Here is a 16,811-nt window from a genome sequence, read left to right on the forward strand (position 1 = left end):
TAAATGAAAAAGGTTGTATGCACAATGATAAATGAGGCCCCTGGCCGTGAACTATGGTCACTGGCCGCTTATAAAGTCCACCATCCAATCGGTTTGGTGGGTGTAATATCTGCCTGCTGATAATGAGAAGACAAAACACTCAGTTGACACTTTATTAGGGAGGCTACACCTGCTCGTTGACGCAAATATCCAGCTCCTATTAACAGTGAATCACATGCAACTCAATGATAAACAGTGGTGCGCCAAAGGGCCCCGTGTTGAATCCACGAAGAACTCGAACTGCTGGAGGCGAAAGGGACTTCTAACCATGGATGTATAACAGTGTTAGATCAGACTGAAAGGGACTTCTAACCATGGATGTATAACAGTGTTAGATCAGACTGACAGGGACTTCTAACCATGGATGTATAACAGTGTTAGATCAGACTGAAAGGGACTTCTAACCATGGATGTATAACAGTGTTAGATCAGACTGACAGGGACTTCTAACCATGGATGTATAACAGTGTTAGATCAGACTGAAAGGGACTTCTAACCATGGATGTATAACAGTGTTAGATCAGACTGACTTCTCACCATGGATGTATAACAGTGTTAGATCAGACTGAAAGGGACTTCTTACCATGGATGTATAACAGTGTTAGATCAGACTGGGTCCAGACCCTCCAATCCACCCACTCCAAACTTGACTCAACGGAGTGTAACGAGTTGACACCCACTTGTGATCACATTTAAAGGAATAAAATGATTTTTTTCGAGCAGAGTGCGCCGGGTTCTATGATCATTTCTTTACCTAATAAAGTGGCCACTGTGTGTTCGCTGCCCGTTTGACAAAATATTATCAATGCAAAATGTAGTTTCACCCACAAGTACTTCACACACAAAATATAGGACACAGGACTCGGGAGCCAAATCAAAATAATTTATTTTTTTTGGTGACATTTCATCCAGAGTTCTAGAATTTAGTGTCTCAAACACTTAATTGATCCATTAACTATTTCCTCTTTTGCCACCCAACCCAAAAATTAACAGAAAATAACCCAAACATTATGGAGAAAAAAAAAGAAGCTATTCCTGTAGATTTTCGCAAGCCTGTCAACAACAATAGCATTACCATATGCTTCTAAAATGATTTCACATTACTTAACAGTAAGATTCTCTCTTTTTTTCCAAACAAGTTAGTGCATTTATTTCATTACACTAGATTACTAGCTGCTCATACTCATTAATGAAAACAAAACGGCCCCAGTGATTGGTTACTCAAACTGCATTACTAAACCCCAAAGTCAACGCATCAAGTATTCTCACCTGAAATCTTAAACAATACACAGAGGTCATATGAGTGATTCTTTGCCAATGTGATTTCGCACACCTTTGGGGAAACCAGCCTACCAAGATTGGAAAAAGCGTTGCACAGTAGGATTAAAATTAAAATAAATACAATTTAAAAAGCAATACATACAGTGAGTCAAACTGCAATATTAAGTAAATCTGTCATGTTTTTTCCAAATTAAACAGCAAACTCACCCTAAAAAAAAAAAAGCACAAACAACCTGTGGTGGATACCTGTTTTTGACAAATGCCTTCCCTTTACGGTTAGCACTGGAACAAGTACATTCCTCCCCACATCTCTAGTGAAGGGTTAATACGATATAGCATAGGCAACTACACCTCTACAAGTTCTGACGTCCAGTTTAACTGGACCAAAGCCCCCCAAATGACTACACTTAGCTGACCGCACCGACACAATTCAAAGCTTCAACCTATCAAGTCCACTATGATCTGAGGCTGCTGGCACAAAGCACATGGAAGTGGTCTGATATTGTTTAACCCTTAACTTGGCTGCCAAATATATAGAGCCGCCAATCTCTCAGCTAACAGCACTCTTCAGCCTACGTCTGATACTAGTCATTTTAAGAATACACAAAAATATATGCGACTGAACCTGGATATCCTGCGTTGATGTGAAGTAGAGAGGAGCCAAATATTGCCAAGCGCGCGTACAGTCACACCTGACCAACCTAGTCACACCTGACCAACCTACCGTCACACCTGACCACCCTACCGTCACACCTGACCAGCCTAGTCACACCTGACCACCCTACCGTCACACCTGACCACCAATCTATTCCCCATTTCAAAACAATGGATCCTCCCACGGTGAGAAGTGAGTTATAAACAGAGAGCCTGACTGATCATCAGAGTGAATGTTCTCAATCATTTAGGGTGCGTGGGTCCAGAATCATCAGGAAATATATCAGAGATGAAAGAAAAGAAAAAATGAGCAGTTTAGGACCAGAATAACAGGCTAAGAACGGCCAACACGCCGGAGCAGACGCCTCCCAAATCTGCATAAAACAAACAACCACCCTTCTGAAAACCTGTGGCTTCGTCACCAATAGCTCCGACTTCTGACAGATAAATATGAGCCAATCATTAGCCAGGCTACTAAAAAAAAAAATCATCGTATTACACATTTCATGAATATACATTATTTAGAGGAGCCAAACTGCCCAATTTATGGACACGGATTCCAAATGCATACGGAATCAGAATTAGCCATTTCATGAACGAGAGGGGGGGGGGGGGGGCAGTGCAACAGCAAACTGTAGCACTTCAATCTGCTTGCTTCACAATCAACGCATATACACACACACACACGTGCGCCTCGGTTAAACCTTCAGTCATTCCTGCAACCCTAAGCACACCAGAAAGCAAAACGGTCGTCTCGTTGCGTGTTAGTGATATCTCGTATATCTCGTATATGTACATGACGTATATGCATGTTTTCGTCTTAGTGCATATTTTCCTTACAGACCAACATCGAATCTTTAAAATCAAAAGGCAGGGGGCCCAGTGCCTCAGCCCTCCAGGCAGGGTTGGAAAGGGAGCGGCCTCCACACAAATCACACTGACGTTTAATTCATTCAGTGTTGAATTTGCCGGAGGCCTAATGAGATTTTTTTTTTTGGGTGTGGGGGGTCCTTTCAAATCACTCTCTCAAAGTTCACATCTTCAGATGGTACTTTTTGCCCCCCCGTGTCCTGGATGTCCCGGCCTCCATTTCATTATTGTCATTTCAAAAGCTTTTCTTTGGACACGTTCCAGGCAGGAGGGGTGGCTACCATTAAGGTTGTTGCTTTTATATGTTATTCATTTTTATATATTTATATATTTATATATATATATATATCCATGTATATACTCATACATTTCTTTTTTTCATTCATATGGAGTTTTACTTTGGCGATATTGGGGGGATGTTCTGCTCCTTGCCCGTGTGTCGGGGCCCCCCCTGGGGGGAGCTGCGTCGGGCTGGCGGGGGGCGTCTCTGCTCGCGGAACTTGAGGCCTCCGGTGCCTCGGGGTCCGTTGCTGCGGTAGTACCCCTGGGGGTCGCCGCCGCCGCCGCCGCGGGGGGGCCGGCTCTCCTTGCACTCCCACCCCCCCTCTCTGTCGTGGCTCTTCTCCGGCCGGTCCCCCGGACCCCCCCCGGAGGACCCCGGGTCCTCGGCCTTGTTGACGCGCAGCTCGCGCAGCGGCTGGCCTGACGCGCTGCCGGAGGAGGAGGGGGGGGTCGGGGTGGGGGCGGGGCCCGGGGCGGGGGGAGGCGGGTCCTTGGGCGGTCGCTGGCACACCTCGGCATAGCTGAGCTTGCGGGGCTCCTGGGAAAAAAAGGAAAACGGTGAGAATGTGAGAAAGAAAACGGTGAGAAAGTGAGCACTACTCCCAAATAACAAGTTTGGAGGAGGTGACGGGCGCCTGGGTCAGGACCATGAAGAGAAGCAGATGTCCCGGCACTCACAAACTAATATGAAAACAAACTTTATTATTTAAGTGGGATGTTTCGGCTTCATGCCATATATGCTGATAAAGGCGAAACGTCCCACTTGTTGTCCAATAAAGTTTTTATTTTTATATTAATTCGTGAGTGCCGGGACATCTGCTTCTACTCCTGGGGGAAAAGAACAGTAAATAAAAATGTAATAAATGGTTCAACAGTAATAAACTGAATGGGACAGGAATTCAGCATGAAAACAGTAACGTCACAAGAATGGAACAAGGCAGTCAGTGATTAAACATGAGTGAAGCAGGATGTTCTGGTATCGGTGAACGGAGGGACCTGCAGGTCTTACCAGTGCCGGGGTGGGGGTGGTGGGGGTCGTGGCGGTGGGGGGGGCGGGGGTGGCGGCGGCCAGGGGGCTGGGGGTGGCGGGCGCGGGGGTGGGCTGAGGCTTGGGGCCAGGTGCGGGCGGTGCGGAGGGGGGCTGGCTGGCCGTGGAGGGGGCGGGGGTCGGGTGGGGGGTCACCTTAGGGGCAGGGGGCTCGACCCGCTCCGCCCTCTTCTCCTGATGGGCCACGCTGAGGGATGAAAATAACACAGGATGTTTGAGAGAATTGTACATTGTATAGGCATACATTTTGTATTAGTATAGTTTTTATAGAATGTCTAACCCTTTTTTTTTATATATATATATATATAGCCTATAATGATATAATAATTTATCACAAAAAAAGTCTTCAGGTCCTATTGTTCCATTACATTTTTTTTTTTACATTAGTAATTAAGCTGATGATTTTATCCAAAGCGACTTACAATAATAGCATTTAACGTAGGAAAAGCCAATGTTCTACTACTCACCAGAACTCACAAGTGCATCTTCTTTCTAAAACAAGTGACTAAGAGCATAATCTAGTGCTGAAGGCAAAGTGCAAGAATAGCAATCTAAAGTACAGCAAAGCTTTGTACCAAGAGAGCCTACATTTCCCCAAACCAGGCCTCAGTCCAGGAGGTCGGCCCTAAAGCAGCCCAGTCTAGGCTAGAGGGGGAACAGAGCACCGGACAGGGAGCGGAGTCGGTCCGGAGGTGACCCTACCTGGGGGCAGACGGTCCGTGGGGTTGGACAGCAGGTTTGCCAGCAGGTGGGGCGGGGCTGGGGACAGACGCCGGCTCCTCGGGGCCCGGGGCCGGGCCTGGGCCTGGTGCTGGACCTGGGACTGGACCTGGAGCCGCGCTCACGCTGGCTTCCTTGTGGGCTTGTTCAGTCTGCAGGGAAAACATGGGCGGTGAAGAACTGATCACACAGACTGAGAGAGTCAACACCCACCGGCATCATTACATACACACTCAATACATATGACAATGACATGAAACTATGTATGTAGAGAGAGAGAGAGAGAGAGAGAGAGAGAGAGAGACAGAGAGAGAGAGAGAGAGAGAGAGACAGAGAGACAGAGAGAGACAGAGAGAGAGAGAGAGAGAGAGACAGAGAGAGAGAGAGACAGAGAGAAGACAGACAGAGAGAGAGAGAAGACAGAGAGAGAGAGAGAGAGAGAGAGAGAAGACAGACAGAGAGAGAGAGAAGACAGAGAGAGAGAGAGAGAGAGAGAGAGAGACAGAGAGAGAGAGGAGAGAGAGAGAGAGAAAGAGAGAGAGAAAGAGAAGACAGAGAGAGAAGACAGACACACACAGAGAGAGAGAGAAGACAGAGAGAGAGAGAGAGAGAGAGAGAGAGACAGAGAGAGAGAGACAGAGAGAAGACAGAGAGAGAGAACGAGAGAGAGAGACAGAGAGAGAGACAGAGAGAGAACGAGAGAGAGAGACAGAGAAGACAGAGAGAGAGAGAGAGAGAAGACAGACACACAGAGAGAGAGAGAGAGAGATAGGATAGATGGGTCCACGAGGGTGAAGTGTTAAGTGTTGGTCAGTGTTAGGTGTTGGTCAGTGTTAAGTGTTAGTCAGTGTTAAGTGTTGGTCAGTGTTAAGTGTGGGTCAGTGTTAAGTGTTGGTCAGTGTTAAGTGTTGGTCAGTGTTAAGTGTGGGTCAGTGTTAAGTGTTGGTCAGTGTTAAGTGTTGGTCAGTGTTAAGTGTGGGTCAGTGTTAAGTGTGGGTCAGTGTTGAGTGTGAGTCAGTGTTAAGTGTTGGTCAGTGTTAAGTGTGGGTCAGTGTTAAGTGTGGGTCAGTGTTAAGTGTTGGTCAGTGTTAAGTGTGAGTCAGTGTTAAGTGTTGGTCAGTGTTAAGTGTGAGTCAGTGTTCAGTGTTGGTCAGTGTTAAGTGTGGGTCAGTGTTAAGTGTTGGTCAGTGTTAAGTGTTGGTCAGTGTTGAGTGTGGGTCAGTGTTGAGTGTGGGTCAGTGTTGAGTGTTGGTCAGTGTTAAGTGTTGGTCAGTGTTAAGTGTGGGTCAGTGTTGAGTGTGGGTCAGTGTGAAGTGTTGGTCAGTGTTCAGGCCAGTGAGTTGGTGGGCCCGGGGGTCTTACCTTGTCCCGGTTGAGCCCGCGCACGACGTCGGACATCCTGGTCTCCAGCACCGTCTCCCCCTGCGTGCTGACCACACACCCGGGCAGGGGGGGGAAGTTGGTGGCGGCCAGGTCAAACTTGGGGGGCGGCGCCTTCACCTCCGCCAGGGGTACAGGCCTCTGAGGACGGGACGGGGGGGGGGAGGAGTCAGGATGAGGGAACAACTTTAACAATACAAAAAACACACTGACCAAAGGGGCAGCTGTGTGGTCGCAATCTGGACCCATGAATAACTATCAGCTAATCTAGTCTAATCTCATATATATATATATATATCAACTAATCTAGTCTAATCTATATATATATATATCAGCTAATCTAGTCTAATCTTTTATATACATCAGCTACATGCATCTGTGTGTATGCTAAGTGTATTGTACACACACACACACACAGGACGGACATCATAGTAAGTCATGTCTAGATAGTGAACACAGCGGTCATATTCAACCCGGTGTGGAACATGTCCGTACCGTGATCCGGTCGTCCTCTCTTCTCCTGCGCGTGCCTCTATAGGTGCTCCTTCTGGAAGGGAGAAGGGGTGGAGGGGGAGGGGCTTAGAGACAGCGCCCCAATACACAGCGCTTTCCCTGGGCCCCAATACACAGCGCTTTCCCTGGGCCCCAATACACAGCGCTTTCACTGGGCCCCGATACACAGCGCTTTCACTGGTCCCCAATACACAGCGCTTTCACTGGACGCCCTCATGATTGGTTAGAGTCGGATTAAAAGACACCACATTTTTTAATGGTCCTGACAAAATTCAATCATTTTGGACTAAGATAATATGATAATCTGAGATTTTAGAGACCCAAATTCCATTCAACACCAGACTATTTCTTTCAGGTGATGGATTAGTCTTAACGGGAGACACGCGTACTAGAAGTTGGGTCCTAACTAAACTAGTATCAGGGCAGGCAGACAAATTCTTCTCCGGGGTCGGAAGACTGAGGGACTTTCCTTCAGTCCAAGAACGGATCGTCAAGATGGCAAAAGTGGCAGCATTCGAAAATAAGTCCTTAAAACGTTGTGGGAGTTTGGATGTACAGTAAGTATTAGCACACGAGGCAAATACTTCACCCGTTTGAAAAGCTTCTGATATGAACCCTAACTTGTGGAGAGACGCATGTTCTGTGGAGAGAGACGCGTGTTCTGTGGAGAGACGCATGTTCTGTGGAGAGAGAGACGCATGTTCTGTGGAGAGAGACGCCTGTTCTGTGGAGAGAGAGACGCACGTTCTGTGGAGAGAGAGACGCACGTTCTGTGGAGAGAGAGACGCACGTTCTGTGGAGAGAGACGCATGTTCTGTGGAGAGAGACGCATGTTCTGTGGAGAGAGACGCATGTTCTGTGGAGAGAGACGCATGTTCTGTGGAGAGAGAGACGCATGGTCTGTGGAGAGAGAGACGCATGTTCTGTGGAGAGAGACACGCATGTTCTGTGGAGAGAGACGCGTGTTCTGTGGAGAGAGAGACGCGTGTTCTGTGGAGAGAGAGACGCATGTTCTGTGGAGAGAGAGACGCATGTTCTGTGGAGAGAGAGACGCATGTTCTGTGGAGAGAGACGCATGTTCTGTGGAGAGAGACGCATGTTCTGTGGAGAGAGACGCATGTTCTGTGGAGAGAGACGCATGTTCTGTGGAGAGAGAGACGCATGTTCTGTGGAGAGAGAGACGCATGTTCTGTGGAGAGAGAGACGCATGTTCTGTGGAGAGAGAGACGCATGTTCTGTGGAGAGAGACGCATGTTCTGTGGAGAGAGAGACGCATGTTCTGTGGAGAGAGAGACGCATGTTCTGTGGAGAGAGACGCATGTTCTGTGGAGAGAGAGACGCATGTTCTGTGGAGAGAGACGCATGTGGAGAGAGACGCATGTTCTGTGGAGAGAGACATGTTCTGTGGAGAGACATGTTCTGTGGAGAGACATGTTCTGTGGAGAGTGTCCTACTTTATGGACGGACAAAGACATGTGCTTGTGATGTACTTTGTGATGTACTTGGCTGTTTTTCTATGGACTGTCGGGTCTTTTTTCTATTGTTTTCTTTGTAGTGATGACAGGATATGAAAAAGAGAGATGGTGCCGGAATGAGAACATAGATCAAACTTGAGAGCTGCTGTCTGGCTTCAGAAAATAGGTCTGCTCAACCCCCCCCCCCCCCCTCCTCCTCTCCTCTCCTCTCCTCGAACAAAGACCCTCAGATCTCATAATCTTGGCGCTCATCGGGACAAGTGTGGGGGATCACAACTTAGGGGAGGGAGGGGGAACGAGGAGGAAGAGAGGATAGAGGAGATTAAGGATGAGGGGAGAGAGAGAGAGAGAGAGAGAGAGAGAGAGAGAGAGAGAGACCCAAAGCCGTTCTCCTCCACAGCTTGCATTCCCTCTATGCGCAGTATGTTCTCATCATCAGGTCTGTTCTGAGGGTAAATCATCATCATCCTCCTCCTCCTCATCCTCAACCACTGCTACTACTACATCTCAAAATCTACCATGATGAATAAAACACTTCTAAACTGAACGCCATACAGAAAAAGAGGTGATGATGATCTAAAATTCTTCCATGGGGTCAGACCCCCAAACCCTTAAGCTCTCCACCCCCAAATCCTCAGGCTCTCCCCCCCCTAAGATCCCCAAACCCTCGACCCCCCTCAGAGGCGGCGTGCTCACCTTCCGCGCCCCGCCATGCCGGCGTCGTCGCTGGGGTCCGAGGAGGAGGAGGATGGGAGGTGCGGGAAGGCGGAGCCCAGGTCTGCGGGGGCCGGTATGGGGGGGCCGGCGGCGCTGGGTGGCTGGGGGCTGCGCAGGCCAGTCAGGCTCTCCAGGGGGACCGGGGCCACAGACGCGGGGGCCGCCTCGCCCGGCCTCACCTGGGGCTTCACGTGGTTCCTGTCGGAGGGGGGGGGGAGGAGAGTGAGCAGAGGTACGCCTCAAGATTTAGGACAGTGAAAGCAGGGCCTTATGCTGTGTTCACACCGGGCGCGGCGAGAAAATTCGCGCCGCCCAGTTCGCCCAATCTCGCCGTGGGATCAATGGGTCGCCGCGCGAATCCGCCGCAGAAAGTTTTAAAAAAAAAAGTGAACTTTTGCGAATGTCGCCGCGCGGCGAATCCTGGCCGCCGAGTTCTGCGATTTGCGGCGCCCGCCGCCCAGTTCACGCGAATTGTATTGACTTTCTATGTAAACTCGCCGCGCCGCAGGGAAAATTTGCGCCCGGTGTGAACCAGCCTTAGAGGCACAGCTGGAGCCGGACTATCGGGGAGGCGATACAGACGGCAGCATGCAGCGTCAACATCACCTCTTGTGCCGACATGCAGCCGATGTGCAAGGGACATTTCCTTCATGACTCACAGGTCAAAGAAGCACCGACATGAGACTGTGTAGCAATTCTGTTGCTAAATGGCCGTAGCCTGGCTTCGCTAGACCCAATTTGCGGAAAATGCGAAAGGTCTGGAAAAAATCCTGTGTTTATTATTGATTTCCAAGGAGCGTCATCAACGGTCAGACCAAAACGCCCTTGGGCGCGATTGGACAGACCTACGATGTATCAGCTACGAAACGTGGGTCAGTCGTATTCAGAGGTTAAAGGTTGTATCAGACCCCTCCCAATATTAGATAAAGGGTTGTGATTGGCCCACAGTCTGTTTGAATGGTTAATTGACCAGACTGATGTGAGCAAAGCCAGGCTAAATGACCAGGGTCTGCTGGAAATGTGCCCATTAAATCACTCAGCAGAAATATCAAGTGAGAAAGACTTAGTCTTGTGAATGTTAGTCTGAAGACGAGCGTCGTGAACTGAATCGGGAAATGTGACTTGGATCATCCTGTTCCATACAAAGAAAATGAAAAACATCGTAAAGACTTGGCAATGGGAACTTGCAAAGTAAACAAGACAAAGCAGCTGCTGCTCTTAATCATCCGTTCCCTCATCCGTTCCCTCATCCATTCCCTCATCCATTCCCTCATCCATTCCCTCATCCATTCCCTCATCCATTCCCTCATCCATTCACTCATCCATTCACTCATCCATTCACTCATCCGTTCCCTGCTCCCTTCAAACTGATCTGTGCTCCTGGCCTCGTCTAGGAGCCTCACATCTCAATCTGGGAGCTCACTGGGAGAGATGAGGAGGTGCATGGTTTCATTGAGACAGGAGAAAGTACATGGAGGAGGGGAGGAGGAAGGAAGTGTAGGAGGAAGAGGTTTAGGAGGGAGGAGGAGGAGGGGGGAGAGGTTGAGGAGGAGGAAGAGGAGGGAGAGGTTGAGGAGGGAGAGGAGGGAGGAGGGAGAGGTTGAGGAGGGAGAGGAGGAGGAGGGAGAGGAGGAGGGGGGAGAGGTTGAGGAGGAGGGAGAGGAGGGAGAGGAGGAGGGGGGAGAGGTTGAGGAGGGAGAGGAGGGAGGAGGGAGAGGTTGAGGAGGGAGAGGAGGGAGGAGGGAGAGGTTGAGGAGGGAGAGGAGGAGGAGGGAGAGGAGGGGGGGGAGAGGTTGAGGAGGGAGAGGAGGAGGGGGGAGAGGTTGAGGAGGAGGGAGAGGAGGAGGGAGAGGAGGAGAGGAAAGGAGGTGGAGGGAGGGGAGCAAGATGGCTGTGATTAGATACAAAAGGATAATAAAGAATGAAATGAAAGACCAGAGGACATGAGCGTGTTAGAGGGGGTGAAGGGAGGACATGAGCGTGTTAGAGGGGGTGAAGGGAGGACATGAGCGTGTTAGAGGGGGTGAAGGGAGGACATGAGCGTGTAAGAGGGGGTGAAGAGGACATGAGCGTGTTAGAGGGGGTGAAGAGAGGACATGAGCGTGTTAGAGGGGGTGAAGGGAGGACATGAGCGTGTTAGAGGGGGTGAAGAGAGGACATGAGCGTGTTAGAGGGGGTGAAGAGAGGACATGAGCGTGTTAGAGGGGGTGAAGGGAGGATATGAGCGTGTTAGAGGACATGAGCGTGTTAGAGGGGGTGAAGGGAGGACATGAGCGTGTTAGAGGAGGTGAAGGGAGGACATGAGCGTGTTAGAGGGGTGAAGGGAGGATATGAGCGTGTTAGAGGGGGTGAAGGGAGGATATGAGCGTGTTAGAGGGGTGAAGGGAGGACATGAGCGTGTTAGAGGAGGTGAAGGGAGGACATGAGCGTGTTAGAGGACATGAGCGTGTTAGAGGGGTGAAGGGAAGCAGTCACATGTGAGACAGAGATGATGAGGTCACCGTTCGGGAGGCAGGGAAGATCTGAGACAGATACTCAGGTTGACTTACTCAGACTTGGGAAAACCCCCAAAATTGTCATGTTTTAAGCCGAGGGAGGGGGGGGGGTCCAGTTATGGATTGAGTCATTTGTTGTGTTGTTGGTGAGGGATGGGGGGGTTGGTGGGGGGGGGGGAGCGGTGAAGCTGATCATAGAGGATGTTTGATTGAGTCGTGTGTTGTGGGTGAGGGATGGGGGGGTTGGTGGGGGGGGGGGGGTAGCGGTGAAGCTGATCATAAAGGATGTTTGATTGAGTCATTTGTTGTGTAGTTGGTGAGGGATGGGGGGTTTGGGGGGGGGGGGGGGTAGTGAAGCTGATCATAAAGCATGTTTGATTGAGTCATGTGTTCTGTAGATGGTGAGGGATGGGGGGTTGGTGAGGGATGGGGGGTTGGGAGGGGGGGGGGTTGGGGGGGGGGGGAGCGGTGAAGCTGATCATAAAGCATGTTTGTACCTGAAGGTATTTATTACATTCTTTCTTGAATAGAGGGGGACACTGTGGGGACAGTAAGAAGACAGGGGGTGAAGATCTTAAAAATCCCGACACAGCATAGGAGGTACAGTATGTCCCTTCTCAGCTCCCGTAGCTCACCGACCGGTGGTGTACAGTAAGTTACACCCGTTTACGGACGCTTACAAACATACGATCACGATTGTGAGTATATAGACAAGAACGCCACAGGAGACGGAACCACACGAGCACACGGGCGGGTTCTGAGGACGTACCGGTTCCGGTTGAAGGGGCGAGAGATATTGAGAGAGCTGGAGGTTTTGTAATGTCCAGGAGAGCTGAATCCGTTGACGAAGCCACTGTTGGGAAATGGTGCCTGGGAAAAAACAGAGTTAAAAAACATGTTAGACAAGTTTCCTCCAACAAACCAGTGAATTACAATCAAGTCACCGTCACACAATTTTAACATGACAATCTGAATGTTTAGGCTTGATGTAGATTATCAATCAATCAAAGCTTTATTTGTATAGCGCATTTCATACCCAGAGGCAACAATGCGCTTTACAGAGAACAAGGGAGGTGGGCATACGACCCACCCCTACATATTCCAGAGAGATTAGATTTAGTCAGACGGGTTTCGGCGAGAGTCTGGTCTCTCACCAGAGGGGTCTCAAAGTAGGGTGTCGGGGAGGGGCTCCAGGTCTGGGGCACCACGCCGTAGAGGGGGTACTGCTGCTGGGGGTAGACGTGCTGCATATAGAGCGCCGAGTTGTACTGCGACTGGGTCTGGGTCTGCTGGGTGTACATGCTGCTGTCCAGGCTGCGGTAGCCGTTCTTAGCGAAGAACGTGTTGATAGCTTTGATTCTCGCCTGGAATGAAGATCGAACGTGGAAAAGGAGAATTTAAAATGAAGAGGGAAATTAGAGATCTTGACTGTGTTGATGCGGGTGGTGGTTCGATCGCTAATACTACAGCTATCTGTACATTCTCTGTGTTTATTTATGACACATAAGCCTTTCAATGGTCTCAAATATAGCCTATAATCATGTATAGCCACATATAGCTTCACACCCTTATTACGTGATTTCTATTGTGTATATTTCACTTACTTGATGCTGCTTTTTAATATGCAAATCCTGTGCACCATCCACCTAGACAAACTCCTCGTACGAGAAAACAAACCCCAACTCTGAATCTGATAAATGCAGAGGAACTCACCATAATTGGTTTTCCCTGAAATGTCTTCACTTCCTCCCTCAAGTATCTGTGAGCCTGAAATGAGAGGAAGCCGAGGTCAGACGTGGGTTATTGTCGCCATCTTGACCGTTTGAGCTCTGCTGTGCTGTGAGAGGCTCATTACCTGCTGGGCGTCGGTGTCTGATTGGAATGTGATGTACCAGTTATTGTTGTGCGCAAACTCGACACTTATCACCTTCGGACAGTTGTCGTTCTTAAAAAGGGCCTCCACTTCCTGCGGGGGAGGAAAATAAATCATAAGTAAATCACAAAATTAAATAGAATACTGTTCTGACTAGAGGTGTGCCAGTCACTAACCCGTTGAGTCTGAGTTTTGAGTTATTAGGACAACTTGCATCATGTTCACACAGGATTATATGTCCTATTACAATTTAAAAATACAATACAAATAAACAGTAGAAAATACAGTACAGTAATCAACAATTAAGCTAAACATAATTGAAAAAGGAGGGGTATCAAGTTATACATTTTCATTAAGCAGTCTGGTCAGATAGGGGATGGTAGAGAGAGTGGGTTGAGAGACTATGATCTAGAACAGGCATTCCCAAACTGTGAGGCGGGGCCACCCCTGGGGGGCCCCATAGAAATTCAGGGGAGGAACGGAGGGATGGTTAGAAAAAAAAAGGAAAACATGTTTTTTTATTTTAGAATTTTCTATGGTTTTTATGAATGAAAAGTGATTTTAAAGGTCTTTTGTTTTTTTTATGGACAAATCTGGGGGGTTGGGGGGGTGCGGGTGTGTCACTGTTTTCAGAGGGGAGGCCCACATTGATGGAGTTTGGGAACCCATGATCTAGAAGAACCGTGTGATGTTGTGGGGCCACAGAGCGGCTGGTCTCACCTCCACGGGCGTGGTCTCTGGGACCTCCCTCAGGATGATGATGCAGCGTTTGTGATTGGGGCGCACCTTCTCGCCCTTCTCATCCACCTGTACCATCGGAGAGGCTGAGGGCAAGGAAAGACACAACAGGTCAGCCTCAACGACGTGTCCCCTTCCATCCAACAAGCCCACAGGCCCCTCACTAGGGATGGAACTATAACCCGTAGAATGATAAACCGCGCTAAAATTCACAAATTTATCGCTCTAAAATTATCATTAAAACCATGTTTGATTACCGCACTTCGAAAAACTGTCTGTAAATACAGTCCAGCATCAACTAAAGTTACCAACAGTCTCCAAGACGCAATATTTTTATGTTTATGCAAGCAAAAGGTCCGTAGTGCTGCTGATTTTATTTGTGGTTTTCAATATAAAACCTGATGAAATGATCTCAGTGTGTATCAGTAGTTTTTGAACATTTTCTGCAAATTTTAACAATACCGTGATAATACTGATAACCCTGATCCTTTGGGTCACTATAATCATAATGTGAAACGTTCATACCGTTAATTCTCTACCCTCACACAAACAAGATGACAAGTTCTCCACAAACAAGATGACAGGTTCTCCACGTACCCCTCAGCACATCCAGGATGAGGTCCATGTCAGAGGTCAGCGCCTTGATGCCCTCCATGCTGGCGATGGTCCAGATGGGGACGAACTGGTCACTGTCCATCTGGGACATCAGGTACAGGTCCTTGGAAAGGTTCTCCCTAAAACACACCACACAAAACCACAACACACTGAGCACATGATATGGCATAATAATAATAATAATAATAATAATAATAACATTTACTTTATTTGTTTATTTCGTCGGGACAATGCACATTAATGGACACGTTTACATACACAGAGAGCTCTATATATGAACAAACATGTAAATAAGCCGGATTTAGCTATTAGCTAATTTGCATCTGCAGTCTAAACAGGCATAGTTGTAAATCATAATTCTGAAGACATTTTTAAAAATGAACTTTGAGGAAATGACGAGGAGATTCAGTACAGCGCCGGTCTGGAGAGCCTTTTATCTGGCGCTCACCTGGAGAAGTAGAACTCCAACTCCTTCTTCAGTGACTCCCTCAGGTTCTCCTCCAGAACCGGCTGCTCCTCCGCCAGCTTGGACTCCACTGAGGAACACAACACCGCCAGCGTCAGAGCAGGGCCACCTGGGAACTGTAGTCTTCCTGCGTTACGCTCCTGACGTGACTGACCTGCGGTCCCGACGGTGGTCTCGGCGGTGGGGAAGTCCGGGTCCGGGGGGTCCAGGCCGTTCACGGTGACGTCGGCGGCCGCCGCCGGGCTGCTGTCCTCCAGGGGGGTGAACCCAGCGGGGTAGGGTTTACACCCGGAAGAGGAGGGCTCAGAGAAGCCTGGGTTGAGAACAGCACGTCAGTGGGAGGGGAGGTGGGGCTTTATTGTTGTTTTTTCTAGGAGGGCTTCCACACATCGTTGTGTGATTATGGCCTAGTGTTGGATGTGAGTAGCTCTCTGTTGGGTGGATGTCACGTTGTCACTCACCCTCTGTGATGTCAGCCTGGGGCCACTGGGCGGCGTCCGACCCATCGACAGGGGCGTGGCCGGCGGCCGCCGGGATCTCCTGCCACACCTTGGCGTTGGGGTTCAGACCCCCACCCTTGGAGGTGACCTTCATTAACAGAGAAAAACACCATTTCAGAGACGCTGTAGGAGACCCATGTTCAGCATGTTTAAGAGCCCTTGGCCAGTCCATTCCTAAAAGTGCTAAAAAATAAAATATATTATAGTTAACAAAAACTAACACACAAAAAACATTTTAGTTAACAGAAATAAAAATCATAAGTCTTTACAAAAAACAAAACTAAAACGTGTGTTTGCAGGATATGAAATCTATCCTCCATGTTTTTAGCTGTGTCCCTGAGCAGGAGTAACCTGACGTGCGCCAGATGGTTTGTTTCACACGGAGTGAAACAACGTGAGCTCAGGATGGTCTCACGAGGATAGCAGAAGAAATAATAATAATAATATTGAAATTAATAAATTTAAAATGAACTAAAACTAAGCATTTTCAAAAATTCTAAACTTAACCAGCTTTAAAAACTTATTAAAACAAAACTGAAATTGAAAACAGTTAAAACGTCAAAATAAAAGCTAATAAAAAAGCAAAACTATTATAACCGATAGACAGAGCATCACATGAGACCAGAGAAGTGAATAGACAGTCAGCTGCATCAGAGGCAAAGCACTGCATTTTCAAATTAATTTTATCGGCAATATAAACAAAAACCATCGTAAATATCCTGAATATCGGGCAATTATATCACCCAGGCCGACATCACTTCATCCCTAATTCTTACAGCACCCTAACCCTAAAACCCTAACCCAAATATAAGGCATTTAGGGCAAACATGCCAACCCAACCAAAACACAGCATCACCGTTGGAAGAAAGCACAGCGACTCAATGGGTGTGTCTGTAGTGTGTGGCAGACCGCATGCATACATGACTGGGGAATGCCTTTACTCACAGATCCTCTTGACACTGCCAAACAGCAGCCCATCAGTGAGAAGCCATTATAATGATATAGTGTTAAGTCGTTTATTAACCACGCTGTCTGTCTCAGATGAGGTCTGGCACCGGGCCATGCTAACCGCTACCCGATTCGATGGCACGAAACTGTGACAGGGTGTGCTATTGTTTTACTGGGCTGTCAATTATATACATACT

General features: G+C 48.4%; 1 protein-coding gene across 1 annotated transcript in view; it reads right to left on the minus strand.

Annotated features, from left to right (window-relative positions):
* Positions 1-920: 920 nt before the first annotated feature.
* larp4aa (La ribonucleoprotein 4Aa) overlaps positions 921-16,811 on the minus strand; it is an 18,133-nt gene continuing 2,242 nt past the window's right edge. Inside the window, exons 2-16 of the mRNA XM_084462086.1 lie at positions 15,628-15,754; positions 15,321-15,479; positions 15,149-15,236; positions 14,683-14,819; positions 14,068-14,171; positions 13,330-13,440; positions 13,188-13,241; positions 12,629-12,838; positions 12,244-12,344; positions 8,959-9,177; positions 6,770-6,821; positions 6,257-6,415; positions 4,877-5,046; positions 4,136-4,361; positions 921-3,664 (exon numbers count right to left, since the gene is read on the minus strand). Of these exons, the coding sequence (XP_084318212.1) occupies positions 3,239-3,664; positions 4,136-4,361; positions 4,877-5,046; positions 6,257-6,415; positions 6,770-6,821; positions 8,959-9,177; positions 12,244-12,344; positions 12,629-12,838; positions 13,188-13,241; positions 13,330-13,440; positions 14,068-14,171; positions 14,683-14,819; positions 15,149-15,236; positions 15,321-15,479; positions 15,628-15,754 (2,343 nt within the window). The 3' untranslated portion in view covers positions 921-3,238. The remainder of the gene's footprint in view (positions 3,665-4,135; positions 4,362-4,876; positions 5,047-6,256; positions 6,416-6,769; positions 6,822-8,958; positions 9,178-12,243; positions 12,345-12,628; positions 12,839-13,187; positions 13,242-13,329; positions 13,441-14,067; positions 14,172-14,682; positions 14,820-15,148; positions 15,237-15,320; positions 15,480-15,627; positions 15,755-16,811) is intronic.

This window comes from Borostomias antarcticus (genome assembly GCF_949987555.1).
Source record: "Borostomias antarcticus genome assembly, chromosome: 3".
In the NCBI taxonomy this organism is placed as follows: domain Eukaryota; kingdom Metazoa; phylum Chordata; class Actinopteri; order Stomiiformes; family Stomiidae; genus Borostomias; species Borostomias antarcticus.